Genomic DNA, 24,702 nt, shown 5'->3' on the forward strand with positions numbered 1-24,702 from the left:
GCGCTGGCCCCACCAGAGAGCAACCCACCCACCCTCCCTCCCTGGGCCTTCTTGGAGGCCAGGGTCTCCTACCCATCTTGTGCCTGGCGCCTGCCACAAAAGAGGGCCTCTCTTTGCCAGGGGGAGTGGGCGCAAAAGGCCCTTGCGGAAGCCAAAGATTCTCAGCGCGAGAGCAACAACTCAAGCCAAGTTTATTAAGACCAACAAGCCGTGCTGCGCTGGGTAGCCAACTGGAGCCCCTGGGTAGGGCGCGGAAGCAGCCCCACCCCTCCTCAAAAGTGCACACACAAACAAGCTTTGCAAAAGGAGTAACGCCACACCTTCCCTTTCCCCCCTCCTCCAAAGCAAATGTTTTGCAAGGGCGACTCCCCACCAAGCCAGGGAGGGATCCGTGCTCCTTCCCAGGAGCTGGCGGGCTGCAGCTCCAAAACCTCTGAGGGAGGGTCTTTGCCACCTGGGGTCAACGAGAGCAGAGGCACTGAAAGGGAATCCAGCGCAGTGCCCAGCTCCGTTCCTCTTACCTCCCCGCCGAGCAGAAATTCACCAGGGCCAGCGCAGGTTTCCTGACTCCATCCGTGGCTCTTCAAAGCCCAGGGAGCCACGTCGGAGGGTGGCGGCACCCTACAGAACACCATGCCAGCCCGCAAGCCTCCTCCAAAAGGCCATTGAGCCGCTGCACCTGCGCCTCCGTTCCTCGAAGGGCGATTCATCCGGGCCTCCCCCCCAAGCAGGGCATCCGTGAAGGTGAGCGGACTGGGCCAGGGTCGCTTGCAGGGGAATGGACCCTCCCTGGCCCAAGGAAGCCAGCCCTGCCCCGGATCACGTCCCCTGCTCCGTGTCGCAGGAGAAGAGGTGCCTACGAAGCCAGGGCTTCTCGCCGTGAAGGAGCCGTGCGGTGCGGGGGGAGCGCCAGACTTTGATGGTGCTGTCCCCGCAGGCTGTCAGGAGGAGCTCCTGTTCCGCGGGGCTGAAAGCCACCGAGTTGACCACGTCGTCATGCTGCAGTTTGGCCAAGCAGATGTCGTAGTGGCGGTCCCAGATGTATCCGTGGCGATCCTCGGCCCCACTGCGCGGGAGAAGGAGGAGACGACGTTGGGGGGGACCACAGAACAAAGCTGGAAGCGAAGCTCTGGGAAGGTCACTGCACCCCAACTGCAAAACGCCTCGAAAGGCACCACGGGATCCGGAAGCTAAAGGAGCCTCCGCTGGGCGGGGCGGAGACTGCCTCACCTGGCCACAAAGTCCCTGCTGACATCCAGGAAAATGAAGTTGAACTCTTCGCTGGGGGTGTAGGCCCGGTGTGCCCGCAGGGCTCGCTTGGCCTCCTTCATGGTCTTGAGGTCCAGCACACGCAACTCAATCTCCTCTGCGATGGGCGGGGGCTGCAAAGGGTCGGAAACGACGCAGCCCTCGGGCCAAGCACGGCTGTTGACGTACAAGTACCTGGAGGGCAGGGAGAGAGAGGAGAGCCTACAAGTCCCACTGGCCTTGTGGAGGGCGAGAGCTGGGCGACAGGAGGCTCCTGCTTGGCCAGACGCCCAGATAGCCCTTCTCCAGTCCCTACCCCTCCAAAAAACTTTCCCCACGGAGCACAGGCATCGCGCCACCTGGCCTCCGACCCGTGCCCAACTTCTCAAATGTCGCTGGCAGCACTCCCTACCTGTGGTCTGGGGAGAGGCCCATGCCAACGATATGCCCGTGAATGTCAATGACATGATCCAGCGAATCGAAAAACCTCTCCGAATTCCTCTCTTCCCCCAGAACGGGGCCCACGGTGGTCATTTGGTGGGGCAGGATCTGCTTAATTCCTAGAGGGGAAGCCCGGAGGGCAACTTGCTAGCTCACTTCCTGCGTCTCACAGGATGTGGCACCGACCGCCTCCGTCCGGGCAACCTAGCCAGGCATGGGGCCTCCAAGGGGAGCCAGCCAGATATTCCAGCAGGGCTTTTTCCTATTGCTCGTCCCATGGCTCTGGTTGACAATTCCCCAAGGGGAGAGGGCCCCTCAGTGGCCATTTGTTCCACCCCGCAAGGAAAAAGGGCGCCCAGGTCCCTTACCAATCTGGTGCGGTGAGTAGGTGAGGCAGCCGGTGGTGAAGACCAGGTATTTCTTGTTTCCGCCCTGCAGGGAGAGCAGGTTAGGCTCCGGAGGCTTCGTTCGGTTCTTGGCCAGGAGCCGGGCTACTTTCGTCTCCATCTCCATCTCCGTCAGCGTTGGCCGGACCCGTCCCTCCATGATGTCACTCAGGAAGCGGTCCAGCCCATCTTCGGTCCCCGCCTCTCCTTCGGCCACCGGAAAACCCCTCCTCTCCTCCGCCTGGCTGTGGGTCTCCTTGTGGGGAGGAGCAGGGCTCTCCCCCACCTCCTCTCCGGGGCTGGCCAGCTCACCAGCGGAGCTGTAGCGGCTGCAATCCACCACCATGATGGTCCGGATGGTGCTGGCATTCAGGTTCTGGATTTTGAAGAGCCGTTTCACCACGTTAACGTTCTCGGACTCGACGCCCTGCAAGCAGAGGGCAAGCCGAGTCAGGCGGCAGGGGGGCCAGGGCTCCCCCCACCCCCTCATCCCCACCCCCAGGTCACCCCGGCCTCGCTTCACCTGGAAGGCGTTGTTCAGCCATAACACGGAGCAGGAGGTGAGATACCCGATACGGTGCAGGTTGCTGGAAATCAAGTTGGTCTCGTTCAGCCAGCAGCCAAACGCATCGCAGGGCTTGTTGCGGACTCGGGACAGGAGTTCGAAGTTCTCTAAAAGGAGGACAGGCTGGTGGTGATGGGTGCGAATCGTCCTGAGCTAGCGGAAGAGGATCTGGAGGGAGGGGAGCCTCCTCTTCTGCCTCCCACTGCCCAGGATCCCCTGTCCCCCATATCTGCCCCATCCAGGCTGGCCGGTTCTTCCAAGGAGAGAGAGTCCTTCTAGGGCAGGTGGGGGGTCTCCAACCTTGGCCACTTTAAGCCTGGTGGACTTCAACTCCCAGAATTCCCCAGCCAGCTTTGCTGGGTTGTAAGCCGTAAAACTGTAAGCTGGCTGGGGAATTCTCTTGAGTTGAAGTCCGCCAGGCTTCAAGTGGCCGAAGTTGGAGAGCCCTGGTCTAGGGGCTCGCTCCCCCCCCCACGCCCGCTCCTTACCCAGGCCGATGACGGCAATCTCCCCCGAGGAGGAGCTTCGGGGCCCCATGAAGACCCCGGAGACCAAGAGGAGAGAATCGTCCGCGTTGAACTGGGAGAACTGCGTGTAGCTCCAGTTGTACTTCTTCATGCTGGTGCTGTGCAGCAGGGAGACCGGGAGGTCGTTGTCCCAGATCTTCAGCCAGGGAGGAGGAGGAAGAGGAAGAGGAAGGCCGTCGGTGGGAGGGGTGGGGCAGCTCCAAAGACCCCCCACCCCGGTTTTTTTAGCGCCAGCCCACCAGAACGGGCAGCAGCAGCTCCTTTCCCAACCGGGTTTGGCCAACCTGGGGCTCAAAGCGGGGGGCTTAATCCCCTCCCCAACCCCCGGGACCCCCTCCCCACCTTGACGGTGCAGTCCTTGGAGCAGGAAGCGAAGAGGAGGCCGCTGTGGGCGAAGCTAAGGTGGAGGACCGGCTCCCCGTGTTCCCGCAGGCTCTGCACCTCCACGCGCGGGACGGCCTCGCCCAGGCGCTGGAACTCGCCGTACCAGGAGGCGGCAGCTGCGGCGGAAACGGAGAGCGGCTCCCGAGGCTGCGCGGGGCCCTTCGGCAGCTCCCCCCATCCCTCCCCGGGCTCCGTCCCCGCCGCCGACCTGGGTGCCGCGGGACGTGGCGGGCGACGCCGTAGTGCCGGTAGAAGAGCCCCTTCCACAGGACCTCGTCCCGGGCCACCCGCCGCCACTGCCGGCACACCCGGCCCGCCGCCAGGACGCCCGCGGGCGGCAAGTGCCGGAAGATCTCGACCAGGAGGCTGTCGGGGAGCATGGCCGCATCCTGCCCGGCGGGCCGCCCCGGACCACGGAGGCTCCCGCCGAGAGCGGCCCCTTCCCGGCCGCGCACGCCCTTCCGGAAAGAGCGCCGCGGCACTTCCGGCCAACGGAAGCCGAAGAGGGACGAGATCCCGCTCCACGCTTTCCCCCCTTCCCCTCCCCTTCCCCCCGCCACGCTCGAGGAATTCTGGGAGTTGAAGTCCACACTTGGTTAAAGTTGGTTAAGCTCGTTGGGCGTGAGAGCGGACTGGGGGCTGCAGGCGGGTGGCAGCATCTGGGAGGACATACCGCTGTTGAAGGACCCCCCCCTCCCCGAGAACCAACCAAGGGGCCACTTGGGCCAGGCCAGCCCAGATGCCACTCGGAAAGCTGGCAAGCAGCGTTGCAGTGGCCCCACCTGGAATTCCTCTTATTAAGAATAGAATTCTTTTATTGGCCAAGTGTGGTTGGACACCCAAGGAATTTGTCTTGGTGCAAATGCTCTCAGTGTACATAAAAGAAAACATACATTCGTCAAGAATCATCAGATACAGCACTTAATAATAGTCGTAGGGTACAATAAGAATAGAATAAGAATAGAATAGAAAATAGAATAGAATAGAATAGAATAGAATAGAATAGAATTCTTTATTGGCCAAGTGTGATTGGACACACAAGGAATTTGTCTTGGTGCAAATGCTCTCAGTGTACATAAAAGAAACATTCGTCAAGAGTCAAGGATCATCAGGGACAGCACTTAATAATAGTCATAGGGTACAATAAGCAATCAAATCATACCAGGAAACAGTCAATATAAATCGTCAGGATACAAGTGACAAAGTTACAATCATATAGTCACAAGTGGGAGGGGATGGGTGATAAGGAGACAGTGATAGAGGTGCAGATGACAGACTCCATCATTCCTCTGTAGAACTGGATCAGCAGCTCCTTTTTGGGCAGGTTGAGCTTCCTGAGTTGGCGCAGAAAGAACGTTCTTTCTGCGCCAACTCATTCTTAAAAGCCTTATGAATGATATCAATAGGGAAACGGGAGGCCCGGGGGCTGCACCACAGGCGGAGCAGAGGGAAACCTGCTTCCAAGAGCCTTAACCCGAGTTAAAAAGATGATTTCAGCACTAACGCTAAGGGACAGAAAAGAGTGCCCTCGTGTGGTCAACGTCGGAATCGCAACCACAAAATCGTTTAAAATGTTTATTTCCTTTCGTGGTTGCGATTCCGACGTTTGACCACACGAGGGCACTCTTTTCTGTCCCTTAGCGTTAGTGCTGAAATCAAAAAAAACTTTTGAAGCCAATTTCCTCTTCTCCGCCTGCCGTGCAGCTTCCGGGCCTCCCGTTTAACTATTAATATTATTCCTAAGGCTTTTATAATAACAAAGATACAGAATAATATCAATGGAGGTTTTTAAAGAAGAGATTGGGCAGCGATTTGTCTGTAATGCTGTAAGGACTCCTTGTCTTGGGCACGGCCTCTTTCAACCTTATTGTTCTAGGGTCTAAGTCAGTGGTGGGATTCAAATTTTTTAACTACCGGTTCTGTGGGTGGTTCTTGGTGGGCGTGGCTTGGTGGTCATGGCAGGGGGAGGATATACTGCAAAATCCCGCTTCCCTCCCCACCCCACTGACCTGCTTTTCAGCTCCGTTCTCCTGTGCAGGGCAACCAAAGTAGACCCAGCCCATCAGCTGGGACTCGATGGAAGGCGGAGAAGGGATGGGGTTGGCGGGGCCAGTCAGAGGTGGGATTGGCCGGTTCTCTGAACTACTCAACATTTCCGCTGCTGGTTCTCCAGAACTGGTTCAGAACTGGCTGAATGGTCTAAGGAGAAGAAGGCCTTTGCAAGCATCCAGAGGGAGCTTACGGCTTCTCTGGGAGGCTGCCTTGCAAATCCCAGGGCAGGTTGGAGCCCGCAGCCTGTCCCTTTGTGAATACAGCACTGTCCTTGGCTCTGGGGCTCTGATGCGATAGCAGCAGCAACAGGAGGCACCTCCCCAGGGGCCTTTTTCTGGGAAGCCTGATTAATGTCTAACTGGGAGCCTGCCTGCCCGCCCGCCTGTACCCAAGGGCGCCCCGAGCGTCGCCGGTCATTGCCGTCCCACCATGGCTGCCATCGCTGTCTTCCTCCTGGCTGGGCTTTTGCTGGCTTCGCCCTCCTGGGCCCGGCGGCCCAAACCTTCCCAGAGCCCCATCGACAAGATCAGCGCCCAGGAAGGGTTTGATCCCACCCGGGTGAGCAGGGGGAGGAGGAGAGGGAGGGGGGGTTTCATTTGGTGGGTGCCAAGCCCTGAGCTTCCTCCCCACTTGCTCTGAGATGGCAAAGAGGTAGCGGACTCCGTCTTGGGGGGCAGCTCTCCTCTCTCCTGGCTGCCCACAAGCCTTCAGTTTCACCTCCGTGGCTCAGCTGCCTTTCGGAAGGGCCTGTCCTCCTACTCCCACCCACAAAGGCCTTTCCGGGAATCTAGCAGACACCCTAAGCTGCACGCTTGTTAGGCGGTTCCTTATCAGTTCCGTTGGCTCAGTTCCACTCTCCCTGCCAACTCCTGACAAAAACGGCCCCAGTGCAAGGAAGGTGGCTCCCCTGATAAGAGGGAGGTCTCTCCGGGCAGAAGAGCTGATATAATACGCTTCTTCTCTTCCTCTCCAGCTTTCGTTACGATCAAATCTGAAATAAAAGCGTTACAAGCTTTTTTCGAGCTCTGTTCACCTCAGAGGAGTCTATACGCCATCTTGTTTTGGCAAATAAAAGAGTAACGGGGTTTATTTTAAAATGGCCGGCGCCTATGGCATTTTAAGAATATGACTCCCTGAACTGGTCTCTTAGGCTTAATTTTGGCAAGCGTGCCACGTTTTAAGTGTGGTTTGGGGCTGAGGCTGGCGGTGTGGGGGGAGTCGCAGTAACAGTGCAAGGAAACCCAGCCACGCAGCCTCTAATCCACTGAGGGGGTTAGCGGGGGGAAAGACAAGATGGACATCTCCCCCCTTTTCTAGTTTGCAGGGAAGTGGTTCCTGGTGGGAGTGGCCTCTGATTGCCTTTACCTGCGTGAAAACGGCTACCAGGTGGAGGCCACCAACGTGGTTGTGTCGGTGAGGGACAGGGACTCGCTGCACTTTAGCACCTTCCGGCCTCTGTGAGTCTTTTGGGGACCCTGCCTGCACTCAGGACGGGGCATCTGGGGTGGGGCTCAGCCTGACTACATTTCCAAGAGGTCCCTCGCTAGTTCACAGTCAGGAAGGAGGGGAGGGACCAATTAAGGCTTGCAGGAATCTGTCTGCAACGGTCCCGACGACGTGGGTCATTTTGGGGCGGATACAGTCCTTTTGTCCATCTGTCTGTCCAGCCTCAGAGGGCTGACGCCGCCTTCGTCTCTGCAGGGAGGGGATTTGCTGGAACATCAAGCAGAACTATTTTGCTGGCAAGGCCCCGGGCCGCTTCCTCCTGAAAGGTGAGAGGCCGGAGTGGAGAAGAGCCAGCTGCCCTCTGGCCCTTGCAGGGACAAACGGTCCCTTCATCTCTCCGTGGTTCTCCCCGCCCCCACCCTCCAGGCCGCGCTGCCCCTGTGGACGTGGTGGTGGGAGAGACGGACTATAGCAGCCACGCCATCCTCTACTTCCAAAAGAACCGCAAGATCTCAGCCAAGCTTTACGGTGGGAATGAAAGCCGTAGCCTTCGGTCGGTGGGCTTTTCTGACCCCCGGGGACTGGGGAGGGGCTGAGGGGTCCCGCTGGGTGTTGTGTTACAAGGGGGCTACCTTGCCGCCCCTCTGGGATGGCCTCCTCCCTTCCAGGCTGGTCAAACCCTGAGGAGGGGTCTTCGCTCCTCAAGGCGTCCCGGAGCCACCCTTTCCTGTAGGGAAACCTGACCAGCCGAGCTCTGGAGGAGAGGGCGACGCTTGGGGGGGTCCCCTAATGTCCCTCTCTTTCATGGACTCCCCGGAAGGACGGACAGCACAAGTGGAAAATAGCATCCTGAAGAAGTTCGAAGCTGCCATGACAGCCCTGGGCTTCAGCGACGACCTCATCTTTTATTACCCCGTCTACGGTGCGCAGCTGCTGGGGGGGTGTGGGTGAGATTTGCACTTCCCCGGGCCATGCAAGAGCCAGGCAGCTCCTGGACGGCGACAGCCCCCTTGCCCTGGTCGCAAAGCGTCGGTTGCAGGCCTTCGAAAGCCACTTCGTGGGAGGGGCAGGGCGGGGCCCGGAGGAAGCCGGGGTTGGGCTGAGACTTGGCAGGGGAGGACGAACACACCAGAATTATTTAATCTGGCTTTTTCTTTCCATCCGGGTTCTTTTTTTGTTGTTTTTTGCAGGGTTTTGCAGCTCGGCCGACCAATTCCACATCCTTGACGGTGAGTTGGCGGCTTCAACGTCTCCTTGGCCTGGCTTGGCTTCCTCCACTGGCCGATGGGCAACCAGTACAAAGCCCTGCCCTGGGCAGTGGGGGCTTATGGGGGGGGTGTCTCCAGGAGGGTATAAGCAGTGGCCTTTCAGGGGTGGATCCTCCGAAACCACCACACACACACACACACACCTGTATTGTCTCTTCCTGCTTTTCCAGAAACGAAATTCACAGGATAGAAGGAATCAACGCGCGATCCCTCCAACAGCCTCTGTGGACAACAAAGGAGGGCTGAAATCGCCCAAGTTTTCCCTTCCATTTGTTCCCGTGAAAATAAAATGAGAAAACCCAGTTTGACATGATTGACGTTTGGGGTGGGGGCAAAAAGAAACGGTAGGGGGAATGTTAGCTAAAAGCAGGGTCGAGCGGCTTGGCTGAAAGGTAGAGCTGGGCCTGTAATGAGTCCCCCTCCCTACTCACCCCCTGAGTCCTTATGGCTGCCTCAACCCTCCCCGTGTTAAGAGCCTTCTGGACGGCCGGCGGGGAGGACGGGGCAGGAAGGGAGCTGGGCTGTACGTGGTGGAACCAACTCTGGGCTCTTTGGCAAAGGGGGGGGGGGATCAGTGCCTCTCCTGCCTGATGCCCCCCTCCAAAGGTTCCCCCTCCCTCCCAGGAGCCCCTGAGCGCTGTTTTCTCACAGAGCCCCTGCGCCCCACCCACTGCCTTCCTGGCTGAGCCGGTCTCTTTGGCTTTTGCTGAGAAAGCAGTTCTGGAAAGCACTGGCTGCCCCCTGCCTGGACTGTTCTCTGGCTTGTTTTGCTGTTCTAGCCCCCACGGCGCATGGTGTTTACCCAAGTCCCCCCACACACACACCCTCCCCAGCCTGGTTCTGGAAGGCTCTCTCTGGCTCCAAAGCGGGTGGCACCGTCCGTCGAAGGCAATGGTCCTCTCTCGCTGGCTGACCCCTTCTGGAAGGGCAGGGGCTGGAGCGTGGCCAATGGCCCGGCCTTCCTTTGGCCAGGCTGAGCTGCGTTGAGGGAGGGTCAGCCACCGCCTGGTACTTGTTCAGCCTGGATCAGTCCCCACTAGGGTGCCTGTTCCCTGCCTCCCTTCCCAAGCACGGCCTCTGCTCATCTCCAGCCGTTTTGGCCACCCCACTGAGCTCAGCTGTCCCATCCAGCCGGGCCTGAGAACAGACTCTGCGGCCAGTCTGCCCTTTGGCGCTCTTTTCGGACATCACTAGGGAGCTGAGTGAGGGCTGGGAGCCGTCCGGCCCCTTCCATGAAAGACTCCAGATCCTCCCCTGCTCCACGGCCAATGTGGCAGCCCCCTCCGCGCAAGGGTTTTCGGCTTTCGTGGCCTGGGAACCGCAGAATGGACCTTCAAACTGACCCAGCCTTGCTGCTGTCGCTCTACTTCTTGCCAAGCGGGATCGAAACACAGGCAGTGCCCACCAGCAAAATGCCCCCCCTTCTCCCCCCCCCAAAAGGCGGGCTCGGCATCAGGGTGAGGGGCTACCAAGGCCTGGGTGCCCGTGGGCAGGCAGCCCTTCCGGGGGGCTCCGTCCGTCCTCCTCTGGGCTGGGTTGAATGAGGCAGCCCTGCACTTTGAGCCAGAGAGGGAGGGGCCGTCCAACTTTGACACAGCCCGGATGGTGGGAGGGGCAGGGGGGGGGTCTCCTTGGTGGGCCTGCAGGCTGACACTAGAAGAGCTGCCCCTTCTCCCCCACCCCCGCCCCCGCTTTCCGCTTGCATAATTTTGCCCGGAAGAGGCGGGAGGGGGGGAAGGAAGCAGAGGCCGGCCTCCAGCATAGGTGGCCCCTTGACCGGCTGCTGCGCTGGCCGGTAAATATATATATAGCCGTCGGATGTGGTTCCTGGCTGACCATTCCTGGGGGAGCCTTCGCAGAGACGCCACGCCGGGTAAAGCCCGGGCACCCCAGTTTCTCGGCATGCGGGCGCAGTTCTCTGCCGCTTTGGCTCTCCTTTGCCTGCTCCAGGCAAAGGCCGAAATGCCCGTCCAGGCTGACTTCCAGCTAGATCAGGTAAGGGGGGTGCCGACGTGGGCGCCCTTCGGCCCCCTGACCCGGGCACCAACCTCTCAGTGGGCTCCGCAGCTGAGCCAGCGGGTGGAAAGGCTCAGAGTCCCTTGGCAGCGTGTGTGTGTCTGTGTGCTTGTGCTTGTGTGTTTGTGTGTTCCTTGTCTAACCCTTCTCCCCCTTTCCCAAGTTCACAGGTACCTGGTTCACCATCGGCCTGGCCTCCGACACCCGCTGGTTTAAAGAGGAAAAACAGGTCATGAAGATGTGCAAGACTTGGGTCATGCCCACGGAAGACCGGTACCTGGACATCACCTCCACCTGCCCCGAGTAAGGGGGCTTAGCTGCCAGGCTCTGCTGGTGGGGGGTTGGGAAGGGCGCTGCTCTTCTGGAGGGAGATGGTGGTGGGATTCGGGGCCAGAGCGGTGAGGCTGCCTCCTTGCTTCTAACTGCCATCTCTCTCTCTCCAATGCCAGGCAGGACCGTTGCGCGATGTGGTGGTTAGATTACCTCCTGACAGACGAACCGGGCCGCTTCAGCCGCACCAAGGCTTGTATGTGGCAGCCCCTCTCCCGACCCCTGAAGACCCCAGCCCTCTCCCTGCTCACCTCTCTGGGAACAGTCTGGTTTGCCAGCGGGAGGAAACTGGCTTGCAGGCCCCCTCGCCCAACTTTCAGCATTTCCCGCCCTCCCCTCTTTACTCTCCTTCCCCCAGGAGGGGGGAAGAAGGCTGGAGGAGCAGAAGGATAACAAGGGAGCCCCGTTATTAGACCAGCCTTCTTGCCTGCTGGGCTGCCCAGAAGAGCAGGAGATCATCAGAGTTGGAAGGGACCTTGTAGGTCATTTAGTCCAACCCCCCTCCTCAACCCTTTCCCTCCTCCCCATGGGCTCTGGCTAGCGGCCTCCTCCCCTCCTCCGCTCCTTCCAGCATCAGGAACCAAACACAACCTCCGGGTGCTGGAAACCAACTACGACGAGTATGCGCTTCTGGGGAACATCATCACCAAAGGGGCCGACACCTTCACCATGGTCACCCTGTACGGTAGGGGCAGCGGCTTCTCCCCAGCCCTTCGGCAGGCGGGCTGTGCCAGGGAAGGCAGCTGCGGGGCAGTGCCAGGGTCCCTCACCCACTCTGCTTTCTGGTGCCAGGGAGGCAGAAGCAGCTGCGCCCGGAGCTGCTGGAGAAGTTCACCCAGACGGCCTTGAGCCACGGCCTTGCCCAGGAAGACATCCTCATCCTGCCCCAGACTGGTGAGGACGTGTGGCGGGCAGGCTTGGCCAGGATCGGGCTGGTGGCGGAGGGCTCTTTTCTGACCCCCTTTCCTGCCTTCCTTCTGATCAGAGCTCTGCATGGGCTGAATTCTCAAGGCTCTTTGCTCCGGCTTTCACTCTCCAGGAAGTATCCAAGAAGGTAAATTTTTGTGTCACTTTTTAAACTTTGTTGTTGCTGTTGTTACTTCTCTTCTTTGCCCCCTTTACATTAGTTGACATTTTAATGTTTCTTTTGAATATTTAATACATGGTATCTATCTATATCTATCTATCTATCTATCTATCTATCTATCTATCTATCTATCTATCTATCTATCTATCTATCTATCTATCATCTATCTATTCTGTCTCACCTGTATCCACAGGTGAGAATCCAAAGTTCAAATATCCAAGCAAACAAAACCAGACCCCAAAGAGTTAACTGCTTCTGTTTTCACAGTCCTTGGCAGTCTTCCTGGAATCCACCTGGCAAGTCTGAACTGTCCATAAATCACGACGGCAGCCATACGCAATTCTTTCACACCAAAATACACTTTGCTTCCAACAAAGATTACGAGCTAGTGCTCTCCTTTATATCCCCCGATGGGGCGTGTCAGTCTCACTAATTAATCACTGGCTTGACGCTTCTTTTCAAATTGAGATTGACGTTTCAATCTTCTTCTAGTCCTAGCATCAAGCCAACATCCGTCCGTGTCATCATCACTCGAAACCTCTGGCACGTTCCCCTGATTATCTGTTAACAGCTGAGGTGTAATCGGAGGGGGGGGGGAGATTCAGGGGAGAGAGAGGACTCTGAAACCTCCAGTAAAGCAGGCTCATCTCTCAGAGCCAACTCCTCCCCCTCTTCCTGACTCCCCTCTAAGTCACTTAATAATGCAGGCTCGAATCTCAATGCCAGTTCTTCTTCATCACTCGAGCCTACATCTGCTGACTGACCAGGTTCAAGTCTCGGAGTCACAACATCTATCTATCTATCTATCTATCTATCTATCTATCTATCTATCTATTTATCTACCTACCTACCTACCTATCATCTATCTATCTATCTATCTATCTATCTATCTATCTATCTATCTATCTATCATCTGTCGTCTATCTATCTATCTATCTATCTATCTATCTATCTATCTATCTATCTATCTATATCAGGAGTCCCCAAACTTGGGAACTTTAAACACTTGTGGACTTCAACTCCCAGAATTCCTCCTCCTCTAGTCACGTCAGCTCAGGGATTCTGGGAGTTGGAAGTCCACCAATCCTAAAAGTTGCCAAGTTTGGGGACCCAAACTGATTTAAACAGATACTGTCTTTCTTTAAAAAGAAGGGAAAGTATCCAAACACTTTTGAAATAACTTTCTCTTCCTCCTTTTTTCCTGCAGCGCCTCGGCCGGCTCCTGGCTCCTGCCTCCAAGGGAGGGAGGGGACGGGAAGGCCCTTTTCTACCCTCCCCTTCTCCCGCAGCGCTGGAATTCTCCCCGCGGCCTCCTTTCCCCTGCAGCCCGGCACCCCCGCCTGCCTCCCGCCTGCGAGCAGCCTTCCTCCCGCCCTGGAAAGAAGAATTACCGCAATAATAAAAGAAAATGCAACATACTCTAGTGTCGCTGCGGCTGCCTTTCGGTGGGAAGTGGGATCGAGGGTGGGGGGGTTTGGGGGTGGGGGGGCTGAGGGAGGTTTTAACGTCTGAGAATTCCACCAAATCTCTTCATGGACCATTTTGAAAATTTCCCACTGCTGCGAGTCCATCCGGTATCTTGTTCGAAAGAGAAAGGATGGTTGTGTGGATGACTCGGAAGCGTTGAAGGGGGATTTGGGGGTACAGACCCCCTTCCCCGTTTTGTGGTTACCCCTCTTTCTGCTCCTTTATGTTCCAGTGGCTGAAGAGAACCAGCCAAAGACCCTCCTTTCGCCAAGAGGCTTCATCCTGGAAGCCATGATTGCTGGTCTCCCACCTTCCTCTTCCTCATTTTCCTTCCCTGCCTTCCTTTCCCTTCCGTGGAATAAATAGATTACAACTTCCCCTCTTTTTTAAGCCATGGTGTTTTTTTGGGGGGGTGGGGTGAACAGCTTCTGCAGGTCCTTCCGACTGCCCGAGGCTGCCTGGACTGTTCTCTGGCTTGTTTTTGCTGTTGTAGCTCCAGGAAGCCCCCACAGCACATGGTGTTTACACAAGCCCCCCCCCCAGCAAGGGTTTTCGGCTTTCGTGGCCTGGGAACCGCAGAATGGACCTTCAAACTGACCCAGCCTTGCTGCTGTCGCTCTACTTCTTGCCAAGCAGGATCGAAACACAGGCAGTGCCCACCAGCAAAATTCCCCCCACCCCCAAAAGGTGGGCTTGGCATCAGGGTGGTGAGGGGCTACCAAGGCGTGGGTGTCCGTGGGCAGGCAGCCCTTCCGGAGGCTCCGTCCGTCCTCCTCTGTGCTGGGTTGAATGAGGCAGCCCTGCACTTGGAGCCAGAGAGGGAGGGGCCGTTCAACTTTGACACAGCCTGGATGATGGGAGGGGCAGGCTCCCCCTCCCCACCTTCCAGCAAGGGGGGGCGTCTTCTTGGTGGGCCTGCAGGCTAACACTAGAAGGGCTGCCCTTCTCTTCCCCCACCCCGCCCCCGCTTTCCGCTTGCATAAGGCCAGGAGGAGGAGGAAACAGAGGCCGGCCTCCAGCATAGGTGGCCCCTTGACCGGCTGCTGCGCTGGCCAGTATATATATATAGCCGTCCGACGTGGTTTCTGGCTGACCATTCCTGGGGGAGCCTTTGCAGAGACGCCACACCGGGTAAAGCCCGGACACCCCAGTTTCTCGGCATGCGGGCGCAGTTCTCTGCCGCTTTGGCTCTCCTTTGCCTGCTCCAGGCAAAGGCCGAAATGCCCGTCCAGGCTGACTTCCAGCTAGATCAGGTAAGGGGGTGCCGACGTGGCCCCTTCGGCCCCCTGACCCGGGCACCAACCTCTCGGTGGGCTCCGCAGCTGAGCCAGCGGGTGGAAAGGCTCAGAGTCCCTTGGCAGCGTGTGTGTGTGCATGTGTGTGCGTGTGTGTGTAACCCTTCTCCCCCTTTCCCAAGTTCACGGGCACCTGGTTCAGCATCGGCCTGGCCTCCAACACCCGCTGGTTTAAAGAGAACAAACAGGTCATGAAGATGTGCACCACCGTGGTCACGCCCACGGAAGAGGGGCACCTGAGCATCACCTCCACGTACCCCAAGTAAGGGGCTCGGCTGCCAGGCTCTGCTGGTTACAGGGGAAGGGCTCTGCTCTTCTGGAGGGGGATAGTGGTGGAACTCGGGACCAGAGCGGTGAGGCTGCCTCCTTGCTTCTCACCGCTCTCTCTCTCTCTCTCCACTGCCAGGCAGGACCGTTGCGAGATAAAGCGGATAGTTTTCCTCCGGACAGACGACCCTGGCCGCTTCAACTACACCAGCGCTTGTATGTGGCAGCCTCTCTCCCGCCCCCTGAAGACCCCAGCCCTCTCCCTGCTCAGCTCTCTCTGGGAACAGTCTGGTTTGCCAGCGGGAGGAAACTGGCTCGCGGGCCCCCTCGCCCCCCAACTTTTAGCATTTCCCGCCCTCCCCTCTTTACTCTCCTGCCCCCAGGAGGGGGGAAGAAGGCTGGAGGAGCAGAAGGATAACAAGAGAGCCCCGTTATTAGACAAGCCTTCTTGCCTGCTGGGCTGCCGGGAAGAGCAGGAGATAATCAGAGTTGGAAGGGACCTTGTAGGTCATTTAGTCCAACCCCCCTCCTCAACCCTTTCCCTCCTCCCCATGGGCTCTGGCTAGTGGCCTTCTCCCCTCCTCCGCTCCTTCCAGCATCAGGAACCAAACACAACCTCCGGGTGCTGGAAACCAACTACGACGAGTATGCGCTTCTGGGGAACATCATCACCAAAGGGGCCGACACCTTCACCATGGTCACCCTGTACGGTAGGGGCAGCGGCTTCTCCCCAGCCCTTCGGCAGGCGGGCTGTGCCAGGGAAGGCAGCTGCGGGGCAGTGCCAGGGTCCCTCACCCACTCTGCTTTCTGGTGCCAGGGAGGCAGAAGCAGCTGCGCCCGGAGCTGCTGGAGAAGTTCACCCAGACGGCCTTGAGCCACGGCCTTGCCCAGGAAGACATCCTCATCCTGCCCCAGACTGGTGAGGACGTGTGGCGGGCAGGCTTGGCCAGGATCGGGCTGGTGGCGGAGGGCTCTTTTCTGACCCCCTTTCCTGCCTTCCTTCTGATCAGAGCTCTGCATGGGCTGAATTCTCTAGGCTCTTTGCTCCGGCTTTCACTCTCCAGGAAGTATCCAAGAAGGTAAATTTTTGTGTCACTTTTTAAACTTTGTTGTTGCTGTTGTTACTTCTCTTCTTTGCCCCCTTTACATTAGTTGACATTTTAATGTTTCTTTTGAATATTTAATACATGGTATCTATCTATATCTATCTATCTATCTATCTATCTATCTATCTATCTATCTATCTATCTATCTATCTATCTATCTATCATCTATCTATTCTGTCTCACCTGTATCCACAGGTGAGAATCCAAAGTTCAAATATCCAAGCAAACAAAACCAGACCCCAAAGAGTTAACTGCTTCTGTTTTCACAGTCCTTGGCAGTCTTCCTGGAATCCACCTGGCAAGTCTGAACTGTCCATAAATCACGACGGCAGCCATACGCAATTCTTTCACACCAAAATACACTTTGCTTCCAACAAAGATTACGAGCTAGTGCTCTCCTTTATATCCCCGATGGGGCGTGTCAGTCTCACTAATTAATCACTGGCTTGACGCTTCTTTTCAAATTGAGATTGACGTTTCAATCTTCTTCTAGTCCTAGCATCAAGCCAACATCCGTCCGTGTCATCATCACTCGAAACCTCTGGCACGTTCCCCTGATTATCTGTTAACAGCTGAGGTGTAATCGGAGGGGGGGGGGAGATTCAGGGGAGAGAGAGGACTCTGAAACCTCCAGTAAAGCAGGCTCATCTCTCAGAGCCAACTCCTCCCCCTCTTCCTGACTCCCCTCTAAGTCACTTAATAATGCAGGCTCGAATCTCAATGCCAGATCTTCTTCATCACTCGAGCCTACATCTGCTGACTGACCAGGTTCAAGTCTCGGAGTCACAACATCTATCTATCTATCTATCTATCTATCTATCTATCTATCTATCTATCTATCTATTTATCTACCTACCTACCTACCTATCATCTATCTATCTATCTATCTATCTATCTATCTATCTATCTATCATCTGTCGTCTATCTATCTATCTATCTATCTATCTATCTATCTATCTATCTATCTATCTATCTATCTATATCAGGAGTCCCCAAACTTGGGAACTTTAAACACTTGTGGACTTCAACTCCCAGAATTCCTCCTCCTCTAGTCACGTCAGCTCAGGGATTCTGGGAGTTGGAAGTCCACCAATCCTAAAGTTGCCAAGTTTGGGGACCCAAACTGATTTAAACAGATACTGTCTTTCTTTAAAAAGAAGGGAAAGTATCCAAACACTTTTGAAATAACTTTCTCTTCCTCCTTTTTTCCTGCAGCGCCTCGGCCGGCTCCTGGCTCCTGCCTCCAAGGGAGGGAGGGGACGGGAAGGCCCTTTTCTACCCTCCCCTTCTCCCGCAGCGCTGGAATTCTCCCCGCGGCCTCCTTTCCCCTGCAGCCCGGCACCCCCGCCTGCCTCCCGCCTGCGAGCAGCCTTCCTCCCGCCCTGGAAAGAAGAATTACCGCAATAATAAAAGAAAATGCAACATACTCTAGTGTCGCTGCGGCTGCCTTTCGGTGGGAAGTGGGATCGAGGGTGGGGGGGTTTTGGGGGGGCGTGAGGGAGGTTTTAACGTCTGAGAATTCCACCAAATCTCTTCATGGACCGTTTTGAAAATTTCCCACTGCTGCGAGTCCATCCGGTATCTTGTTCGAAAGAGAAAGGATGGTTGTGTGGATGACTCGGAAGCGTTGAAGGGGGATTTGGGGGTACAGACCCCCTTCCCCGTTTTGTGGTTACCCCTCTTTCTGCTCCTTTATGTTCCAGTGGCTGAAGAGAACCAGCCAAAGACCCTCCTTTCGCCAAGAGGCTTCATCCTGGAAGCCATGATTGCTGGTCTCCCACCTTCCTCTTCCTCATTTTCCTTCCCTGCCTTCCTTTCCCTTCCGTGGAATAAATAGATTACAACTTCCCCTCTTTTTTAAGCCATGGTGTTTTTTTGGGGGGGTGGGGTGAACAGCTTCTGCAGGTCCTTCCGACTGCCCGAGGCTGCCTGGACTGTTCTCTGGCTTGTTTTTGCTGTTGTAGCTCCAGGAAGCCCCCACAGCACATGGTGTTTACACAAGCCGCCCCCCCAGCAAGGGTTTTCGGCTTTCGTGGCCTGGGAACCGCAGAATGGACCTTCAAACTGACCCAGCCTTGCTGCTGTCGCTCTACTTCTTGCCAAGCAGGATCGAAACACAGGCAGTGCCCACCAGCAAAATTCCCCCCACCCCCAAAAGGCGGGCTTGGCATCAGGGTGGTGAGGGGCTACCAAGGCATGGGTGTCCGTGGGCAGGCAGCCCTTCCGGAGGCTCCGTCCGTCCTCCTCTGTGCTGGGTTGAATGAGGCAGCCCTGCACTTGGAGCCAGAGAGGGAGGGGCCGTTCAACTTTGACACAGCCTGGATGATGGGAGGGGCAGGCTCCCCCTCCCCACCTTCCAGCAAAGGGGGGCGTCTTCTTGGTGGGCCTGCAGGCTAACACTAGAAGGGCTGCCCCTTCTCTTCCCCCACCCCCGCCCCCGCTTTCCACTTGCATAAGGCCAAGGAGGGGAGGAAACAGAGGCCGGCCTCCAGCATAGGTGGCCCCTTGACCGGCTGCTGCGCTGGCCAGTATATATATATAGCCGTCCGACGTGGTTTCTGGCTGACCATTCCTGGGGGAGCCTTTGCAGAGACGCCACACCGGGTAAAGCCCGGACACCCCAGTTTCTCGGCATGCGGGCGCAGTTCTCTGCCGCTTTGGCTCTCCTTTGCCTGCTCCAGGCAAAGGCCGAAATGCCCGTCCAGGCTGACTTCCAGCTAGATCAGGTAAGGGGGGTGCCGACGTGGCCCCCTTCGGCCCCCTGACCCGGGCACCAACCTCTCGGTGGGCTCCGCAGCTGAGCCAGCGGGTGGAAAGGCTCAGAGTCCCTTGGCAGCGTGTGTGTGTGCATGTGTGTGCGTGTGTGTGTAACCCTTCTCCCCCTTTCCCAAGTTCACGGGCACCTGGTTCAGCATCGGCCTGGCCTCCAACACCCGCTGGTTTAAAGAGAACAAACAGGTCATGAAGATGTGCACCACCGTGGTCACGCCCACGGAAGAGGGGCACCTGAGCATCACCTCCACGTACCCCAAGTAAGGGGGCTCGGCTGCCAGGCTCTGCTGGTTACAGGGGAAGGGCTCTGCTCTTCTGGAGGGGGATAGTGGTGGAACTCGGGACCAGAGCGGTGAGGCTGCCTCCTTGCTTCTCACCGCTCTCTCTCTCTCTCTCCACTGCCAGGCAGGACCGTTGCGAGATAAAGCGGATAGTTTTCCTCCGGACAGACGACCCTGGCCGCTTCAACTACACCAGCGCTTGTATGTGGCAGCCCCTCTCCCGCCCCCTGAAGACCCCAGCCCTCTCCCTGCTCAGCTCTCTCTGGGAACAGTCTGGTTTGCCAGCGGGAGGAAACTGGCTCGCGGGCCCCCTCGCCCCCCAACTTTTAGCATTTCCCGCCCTCCCCTCTTTATTCTCCTGCCCCCAGGAGGGGGGAAGAAGGCTGGAGGAGCAGAAGGATAACAAGGGAGCCCCGTTATTAGACCAGCCCTTCTTGCCTGCTGGGCTGCCCAGAAGAGCAGGAGATAATCACAGTTGGAAGGGACCTTGTAGGTCATTTAGTCCAACCCCGCTCCTCAACCCTTTCCCTCCTCCCCATGGGCTCTGGCTAGCGGCCTTCTCCCCTCCTCCGCTCCTTCCAGGGTCAGGAAGCAAACACAACATCCGGGTGCTGGAGACCAACTACGACGAGTATGCGCTTCTGGGGGACACCATCACCAAAGGGGCCGACACCTTCACCATGGTCAACCTGTACGGTAGGGGCAGTGGCTTCTCCCCAGCCCTTCGGCAGGCGGGCTGTGCCAGGGAAGGCAGCTGCGGGGCAGTGCCAGGGTCCCTCACCCACTCTGCTTTCTGGTGCCAGGGAGGCAGAAGCAGCTGCGCCCGGAGCTGCTGGAGAAGTTCACCCAGACGGCCTTGAGCCACGGCCTTGCCCAGGAAGACATCCTCATCCTGCCCCAGACTGGTGAGGACGTGTGGCGGGCAGGCTTGGCCAGGATCGGGCTGGTGGCGGAGGGCTCTTTTCTGACCCCCTTTCCTGCCTTCCTTCTGATCAGAGCTCTGCATGGGCTGAATTCTCAAGGCTCTTTGCTCCGGCTTTCACTCTCCAGGAAGTATCCAAGAAGGTAAATTTTTGTGTCACTTTTTAAACTTTGTTGTTGCTGTTGTTGTTATTTCTCTTCTTTTTGCCCCCTTTACATTAGTTGACATTTTAATGTTTCTTTTGAATATTTAATACATGGTATCTATCTATCTATCTATCTATCTATCTATCTATCTATCTATCTATCTATCTATCTATCGATCTATCTATCTATCTATCTATCTATCATCTATCATCTCTGCTTTTATATGTTTGTATCTATCATCTATGTATCTATATCTATCTATCTATCTATCGTCTATCTATCTATGTATCTATCTATCTATCTATCATCTATCTATGTATCTATCATCTATCAATCAATCAATCAATCAATCAATCAATCTATCTATCTATCTATCTATTCTATCTATGTATCTATCATCTATCTATCTATCTATCTATCTATCTATCTATCTATCTATCTATCTATCTATCTATCTATCATCTATCTATCTATCTATCTATCTATCTATCTATCTATTTATATATATCAGGAGTCCCCAAACTTGGGAACTTTAAACACTTGTGGACTTCAACTCCCAGAATTCCTCCTCCTCTAGTCACGTCAGCTCAGGGATTCTGGGAGTTGGAAGTACACCAATCCTAAAAGTTGCCAAGTTGGGGACCCAAACTGATTTAAACAGATACTATCTTTCTTTAAAAAGAAGGGAAAGTATCCAAACACTTTTGAAATAACTTTCTCTTCCTCCTTTTTTCCTGCAGCGCCTCGGCCGGCTCCTGGCTCCTGCCTCCAAGGGAGGGAGGGGACGGGAAGGCCCTTTTCTACCCTCCCCTTCTCCCACAGCGCTGGAATTCTCCCCGCGGCCTCCTTTCCCCCGCAGCCCGGCACCCCCGCCTGCCTCCCGCCTGCGAGCAGCCTTCCTCCTGCCCTGGAAAGAAGAATAACTGCAATAATAAAAGAAAATGCAACATACTCTAGTGTCGCTGCGGCTGCCTTTCCGTGGGAAGTGGGATCGAGGGTGGGGGGGGTTTTGGGGGGGCCTGAGGGAGGTTTTAATGTCTGAGAATTCCACCAAATCTCTTCATGGACCGTTTTGAAAATTGCTCTAAAAATGCAAACGTGCAACTTTACTGTTGCTGTTCCTCCTCTCCTCTCATCAAAGGATGAGAAATCCTTGCCAGCCTTTTCTGGCTTTGGTGATGTGTCAGCAGGCGGACAAAGCTCTCCCCTGCACACTCTCCATTCAAAGCCCAACCAAACACGCACACACACACAAAACACACACACACACACAGAAGAGAGAGAGAGAGACACGGTGTCCCTGTTTTCTGTAGCCTTTTGCCGAGGAAAGAATTCTGCAGCCCTTTTCTTGATCTTCCCAAGAAGGAGGTGTGTGTGTGTGTGTGTGAGGTTTGGGGGGCCAGAATGGGTTTTTTTTTTCCCAGGGTGTGTTCATGTGTGATAGTTGCACCATTGTTCTTTCTTGAGGCCTGGCATTGAAGGAAGGCCCTCTCCAATCCTGGGGATTTAGAGGGGATTTAGATAAAAAAGAGGTTGGGTTACAGGGTGTGCTTCCTCCTCCTCCTCCTCCTCCTCCCTGGGCTGAGTCGACTGCAGCACCTCTTATCCCTTAATACCATGTTACCGGACACCCATGGCCCAAAGCGTTGCATAAGCCCCACTTCCTGTCAAATGCCAGGGAGAGATATAAATTTGGGTGCCCCAGTGGGCACGCCATCCTTTCCGGCAACTGAGAAGTGTCAGGACCAGTATGGAGGCCACCCTGCTCAGCCTCGCCGCGTTCTGCCTCTTCGGTGTCCAGGCCGACGTGGAAGTGGATCCAAATTTCGACCTTAAAAGGGTACCGGTTGTGGGGAAGAAGGCCTGGGGCACGTCCGAGCCACTTCCAGGGCTCCAGATGTGGGCGAGAGCTGGCCAGCCCACCTCCCAAACCGCAGCCCTCGTGCGCACACCTGGCTGCGGATCTCCTGCGCGAAATATTCTGCGGTCCTCAGCCAAACCGCCTTTCCATAGTCCAGCGCAGTCTACCTCAGCAGCGTAAATGTCAGGGCTTCCTGAGGTTTTACAGCTTCACTGTGGTCTGTTGGGCAGAAGCACCCGCTGTTCCAGGGTCAAAATGCAAAGGGTCAATGCCCCGGGAGGGTGAGGGCTGGGCGGGAGGGAGAGAGCAGGTGTGCCAGTCTAACCATGGCGGGGGGTGGGGGGTTGGCTTTGCAGTTTGCAGGGAAGTGGCACGTCCCGGCACTCGCCTCCACCGACCCGATGCTTCAGAGCCTGAAGGACATCATCACGACACCGGCAGCCCGGATCGTCGCCTTACCAAATGGCAACCTGGAAATCGAAACATACTACCTATTGTAAATACCTTTTGTGGTTGGGTCTTTCCGTGATCTTCCTCTCCTCCCCCACACAACAGTACTGCCCTGGGGAGGGGACGGCAAAGGTTCACCCAGCCCGGATTTAAGCCAAGTGCAGGAAACTCCCTCCTGATCCAGAGGTGGAATTCAGCCGGTTCTGACCGGTTGTCGAGAACCGGTTGCAGAAATTTTGAGTAATTCGGAGAACCGGCAAATGCCACCTCTGACTGACCCCGCCAACCCCATCTCTTCACTGCCTACTGAGTTCCAGCTGATCGGCTGGCTCTTCTTTTGTTGCCTTGCACAGGAGAACGGAGCTGGAGAGCAGGTTAGCGGGGTGGGGAGGGAACAGGGATTTTGCCTTATCCTCCCCTTGCCACACACACCAAGCCACGGCCACAGAATCATTAGTAAGAAATTTTGAATCCCGCCACTGTCCTGCTCCCTTCGGGATTCCGGAGTGGTGCCCCAGGACTAAATCTCTGGGAGCAACTGGAACCTACTCGCTCACACACACACACACACGCACACACACACACACGCACCCCAGGTGGGGGCATCTCTTTTGTCAGCCCAAACTCCAACCCCCGCACCCACCCACCCCCCACCCACGCGACTTCTCTTTGCTGCTTTCAAGGGGAGAACATTGCGAAGGGATGAAAGGGACTTACGTGAAGACGGAGCAGCCCGGACACTTCACCTCAAGTGACGGTATGGAGGGAGACCAAACAGGGCTTCCTTTCTAGAAAAGAGAAGTGAGAGGAGATGCGCGTGACTCTGAGCAGGTGCAGAGTGCGCCCCCCCCTTTGGTTTTCCAGAGAGTGTGGGTGGTGGGGTGGGAAGTTGGGTTGGCGGGGTGCGGGGAGAAGGGCCTGGAGGGAGCCTCCCGCTGACTGGGCCTCCCCCTCCCTCTGCAGAGAAGGGCAAGAAGGACCTGCGGGTGCTGGCCAGCAATGCCAACTTCGCCATCGTCTACGTCCAGTGGAAGATGAACGGGATGCCCCCCAGCAGGAGTCTCCAGTTTTACAGTGGGTGATTGGGCAGAGGCGGAGGGCCCTCCCGCTTCCTGGACCCCAGGGCCACAAACCAAAGCAGCTGTGGACGATGGGTGTGGGGAATGACGGTTGCTTCTTCCGACCATGGGGCTCCCTTGCTCTCTTCTCAACGGCTTTGCCTGCCCCTCAGCCTTGCTCCCTTCTGCAGGAGTGTCGAGCAAGCCTTGAACTCAGATCTTCCCTGTCCCTAAATTGTGTCTGTGCGTGTGCGTGCGCACACATATGAGTTCCCATCAGGGAGTTTGGAGGTCACGTTCAATGCCCGTGTGAGTAGCTCTAACCCTCCTCCCTGTGTCCCCCTTTCCCCACGCAGGCAAAGACCCCAAAGGAACGGAGAACCTGGACAAATTCAAGGCCTATTGCCAGAAGATGGGGCTCATGGGCGAACTGGTGGTTCCACCCTTGTCCGGTGAGCGGAGTGACCCTTTTGTGGGTGTCGAGCCCATGGGTAACCCCAGAGGAGGCGGAAGAGGGCAGACGGGGAGTGGAAGCAGCAGGAAATTGTAGCTAAGAGAACTGCCAGCCTCACAGGGAGGGTGGGGACCCCATCACCCAGGCCCCCAACACTCTCCCCCCCCCCCCCGGCTGAGAAGGAGCTGCTGCCCTCCTGCCTCTTAGTGGTCCCTAAATCATTCCCAGCCCCTGAGACTAAACCAGTCTCCTTCTCTGCATTGCAGATAAATGTTTCCAGCAAATCAGGTGAGTGTTGTTACTTTACAAAGGGTTGAAATGGGCCGGGGAGGGGAGGAGGAACTGCCTTTATTAGGGTGGCATGGGGGAGGGCTGCCCTCCAGCTGTTTGGGTGCAAGAGAAGAGCTGCCTCTAAACCGCCATTGGCGAGCGGGGAGGTTACGCACCCCGTAAAATTACCCCTCTTTCTGCTCCTTTATTTTCCAGTGGCTGAAGAGAACCAGCCAAAGACCCTCCTTTCGCCAAGATACTTCATCCCGGAAGCCATGATTGCTGGTCTCCCACTTTCCCCTTCCTCATTTTCCTTCCCTGCCTTCCTTTCCCTTCCGTGGAATAAATAGATTACAACTTCCCCTCTTTTTTAGCCATGTTTTTTTTGGGGGGGTGGGGGGCAAGAGCTCCTGCAGGTCCTTCCGACTGCCCGAGGCTGCAGGAAACCTGATGTGTTGGAAAAAACTGCTGCTTGAATTCATCCCCGTAACACAAATGACAATGCTGTACCTTTAATCCACTCAGATAACTGAATTTACCCTAGAGGGGTGCGAAGTTAAAGTTAAGACAATAGGAAACTAAAAAGAGTAAACTTCTGGATTA

At 56.3% G+C, this 24,702-nt stretch overlaps 6 protein-coding genes and 1 long non-coding RNA gene across 11 annotated transcripts; 5 read left to right on the forward strand and 2 right to left on the reverse strand.

Annotated features, from left to right (window-relative positions):
* Positions 1 to 175: 175 nt before the first annotated feature.
* On the reverse strand, positions 176 to 4,056 carry FBXW5 (F-box and WD repeat domain containing 5). Of its 2 annotated transcripts, none has more exons than XM_026712343.2 (8): positions 3,760 to 4,056; positions 3,510 to 3,667; positions 3,129 to 3,303; positions 2,599 to 2,747; positions 2,058 to 2,502; positions 1,661 to 1,808; positions 1,231 to 1,443; positions 176 to 1,066 (listed from the first exon to the last, which is right to left on the reverse strand). In XM_026712343.2, the coding sequence occupies exons 1-8, from the start codon at positions 3,929 to 3,931 to the stop codon at positions 820 to 822; spliced, it is 1,707 nt and encodes a 568-aa protein (XP_026568128.1). In that variant the 5' UTR covers positions 3,932 to 4,056; the 3' UTR covers positions 176 to 819. The 2 variants fall into 2 exon arrangements, with proteins under 2 accessions (XP_026568128.1, XP_087770630.1); XM_087914504.1 differs by having other exon boundaries at positions 2,058 to 2,451; positions 3,760 to 4,047.
* A 1,662-nt stretch (positions 4,057 to 5,718) lies between these two features.
* C8G (complement C8 gamma chain) lies at positions 5,719 to 8,619 on the forward strand. Of its 2 annotated transcripts, XM_026725507.2 has the most exons (7): positions 5,719 to 6,161; positions 6,921 to 7,060; positions 7,305 to 7,375; positions 7,476 to 7,577; positions 7,870 to 7,971; positions 8,240 to 8,278; positions 8,488 to 8,619. In XM_026725507.2, exons 1-7 carry the CDS (start codon positions 6,033 to 6,035, stop codon positions 8,505 to 8,507), a joined length of 603 nt encoding a protein of 200 aa, XP_026581292.1. In that variant the 5' UTR covers positions 5,719 to 6,032; the 3' UTR covers positions 8,508 to 8,619. The 2 variants fall into 2 exon arrangements, with proteins under 2 accessions (XP_026581292.1, XP_026581293.1); XM_026725508.2 differs by lacking the exon at positions 7,870 to 7,971 and having other exon boundaries at positions 5,987 to 6,161.
* Positions 8,620 to 10,150: 1,531 nt separating this feature from the next.
* LOC148124525 (lipocalin-like) lies at positions 10,151 to 13,168 on the forward strand. Its single transcript, XM_087914515.1, has 7 exons — positions 10,151 to 10,312; positions 10,497 to 10,636; positions 10,783 to 10,859; positions 11,235 to 11,348; positions 11,456 to 11,557; positions 11,649 to 11,717; positions 12,958 to 13,168. The coding sequence occupies exons 1-6, from the start codon at positions 10,220 to 10,222 to the stop codon at positions 11,663 to 11,665; spliced, it is 543 nt and encodes a 180-aa protein (XP_087770641.1). The 5' UTR covers positions 10,151 to 10,219; the 3' UTR covers positions 11,666 to 11,717; positions 12,958 to 13,168.
* Positions 13,169 to 14,122: 954 nt separating this feature from the next.
* On the forward strand, positions 14,123 to 17,311 carry LOC148124526 (lipocalin-like). Its single transcript, XM_087914518.1, has 7 exons — positions 14,123 to 14,470; positions 14,635 to 14,774; positions 14,919 to 14,995; positions 15,376 to 15,489; positions 15,597 to 15,698; positions 15,790 to 15,858; positions 17,101 to 17,311. The coding sequence occupies exons 1-6, from the start codon at positions 14,378 to 14,380 to the stop codon at positions 15,804 to 15,806; spliced, it is 543 nt and encodes a 180-aa protein (XP_087770644.1). The 5' UTR covers positions 14,123 to 14,377; the 3' UTR covers positions 15,807 to 15,858; positions 17,101 to 17,311.
* A 1,104-nt stretch (positions 17,312 to 18,415) lies between these two features.
* Positions 18,416 to 20,957, forward strand: LOC113454678 (lipocalin-like). Its single transcript, XM_087914521.1, has 7 exons — positions 18,416 to 18,611; positions 18,778 to 18,917; positions 19,063 to 19,139; positions 19,521 to 19,634; positions 19,742 to 19,843; positions 19,935 to 20,003; positions 20,747 to 20,957. Exons 1-6 carry the CDS (start codon positions 18,519 to 18,521, stop codon positions 19,949 to 19,951), a joined length of 543 nt encoding a protein of 180 aa, XP_087770647.1. The 5' UTR covers positions 18,416 to 18,518; the 3' UTR covers positions 19,952 to 20,003; positions 20,747 to 20,957.
* On the reverse strand, positions 19,098 to 19,336 carry LOC148124527 (uncharacterized). Its single transcript, XR_015739754.1, has 2 exons — positions 19,263 to 19,336; positions 19,098 to 19,182 (listed from the first exon to the last, which is right to left on the reverse strand). It is a non-coding gene; the product is annotated as an uncharacterized LOC148124527 (long non-coding RNA).
* Positions 20,958 to 21,275: 318 nt separating the features above from the next.
* Positions 21,276 to 24,460, forward strand: LOC113443876 (lipocalin). 3 transcript variants are annotated; one of them, XM_087914517.1, is made up of 8 exons: positions 21,276 to 21,374; positions 22,224 to 22,363; positions 22,671 to 22,691; positions 23,001 to 23,074; positions 23,281 to 23,391; positions 23,732 to 23,827; positions 24,096 to 24,117; positions 24,316 to 24,460. In XM_087914517.1, exons 2-8 carry the CDS (start codon positions 22,269 to 22,271, stop codon positions 24,320 to 24,322), a joined length of 426 nt encoding a protein of 141 aa, XP_087770643.1. In that variant the 5' UTR covers positions 21,276 to 21,374; positions 22,224 to 22,268; the 3' UTR covers positions 24,323 to 24,460. The 3 variants fall into 3 exon arrangements, with proteins under 3 accessions (XP_087770643.1, XP_026568149.1, XP_087770642.1); XM_087914516.1 differs by lacking the exon at positions 21,276 to 21,374 and adding an exon at positions 21,737 to 21,846; XM_026712364.2 differs by lacking the exons at positions 21,276 to 21,374; positions 22,671 to 22,691 and adding an exon at positions 21,728 to 21,846.
* The last annotated feature ends 242 nt before the right edge of the window (positions 24,461 to 24,702 follow it).

The sequence above is a fragment of the Pseudonaja textilis genome, chromosome 17 (assembly GCF_049901715.1).
Source record: "Pseudonaja textilis isolate UNSWEBS1 chromosome 17, rPseTex1.2, whole genome shotgun sequence".
In the NCBI taxonomy this organism is placed as follows: domain Eukaryota; kingdom Metazoa; phylum Chordata; class Lepidosauria; order Squamata; family Elapidae; genus Pseudonaja; species Pseudonaja textilis.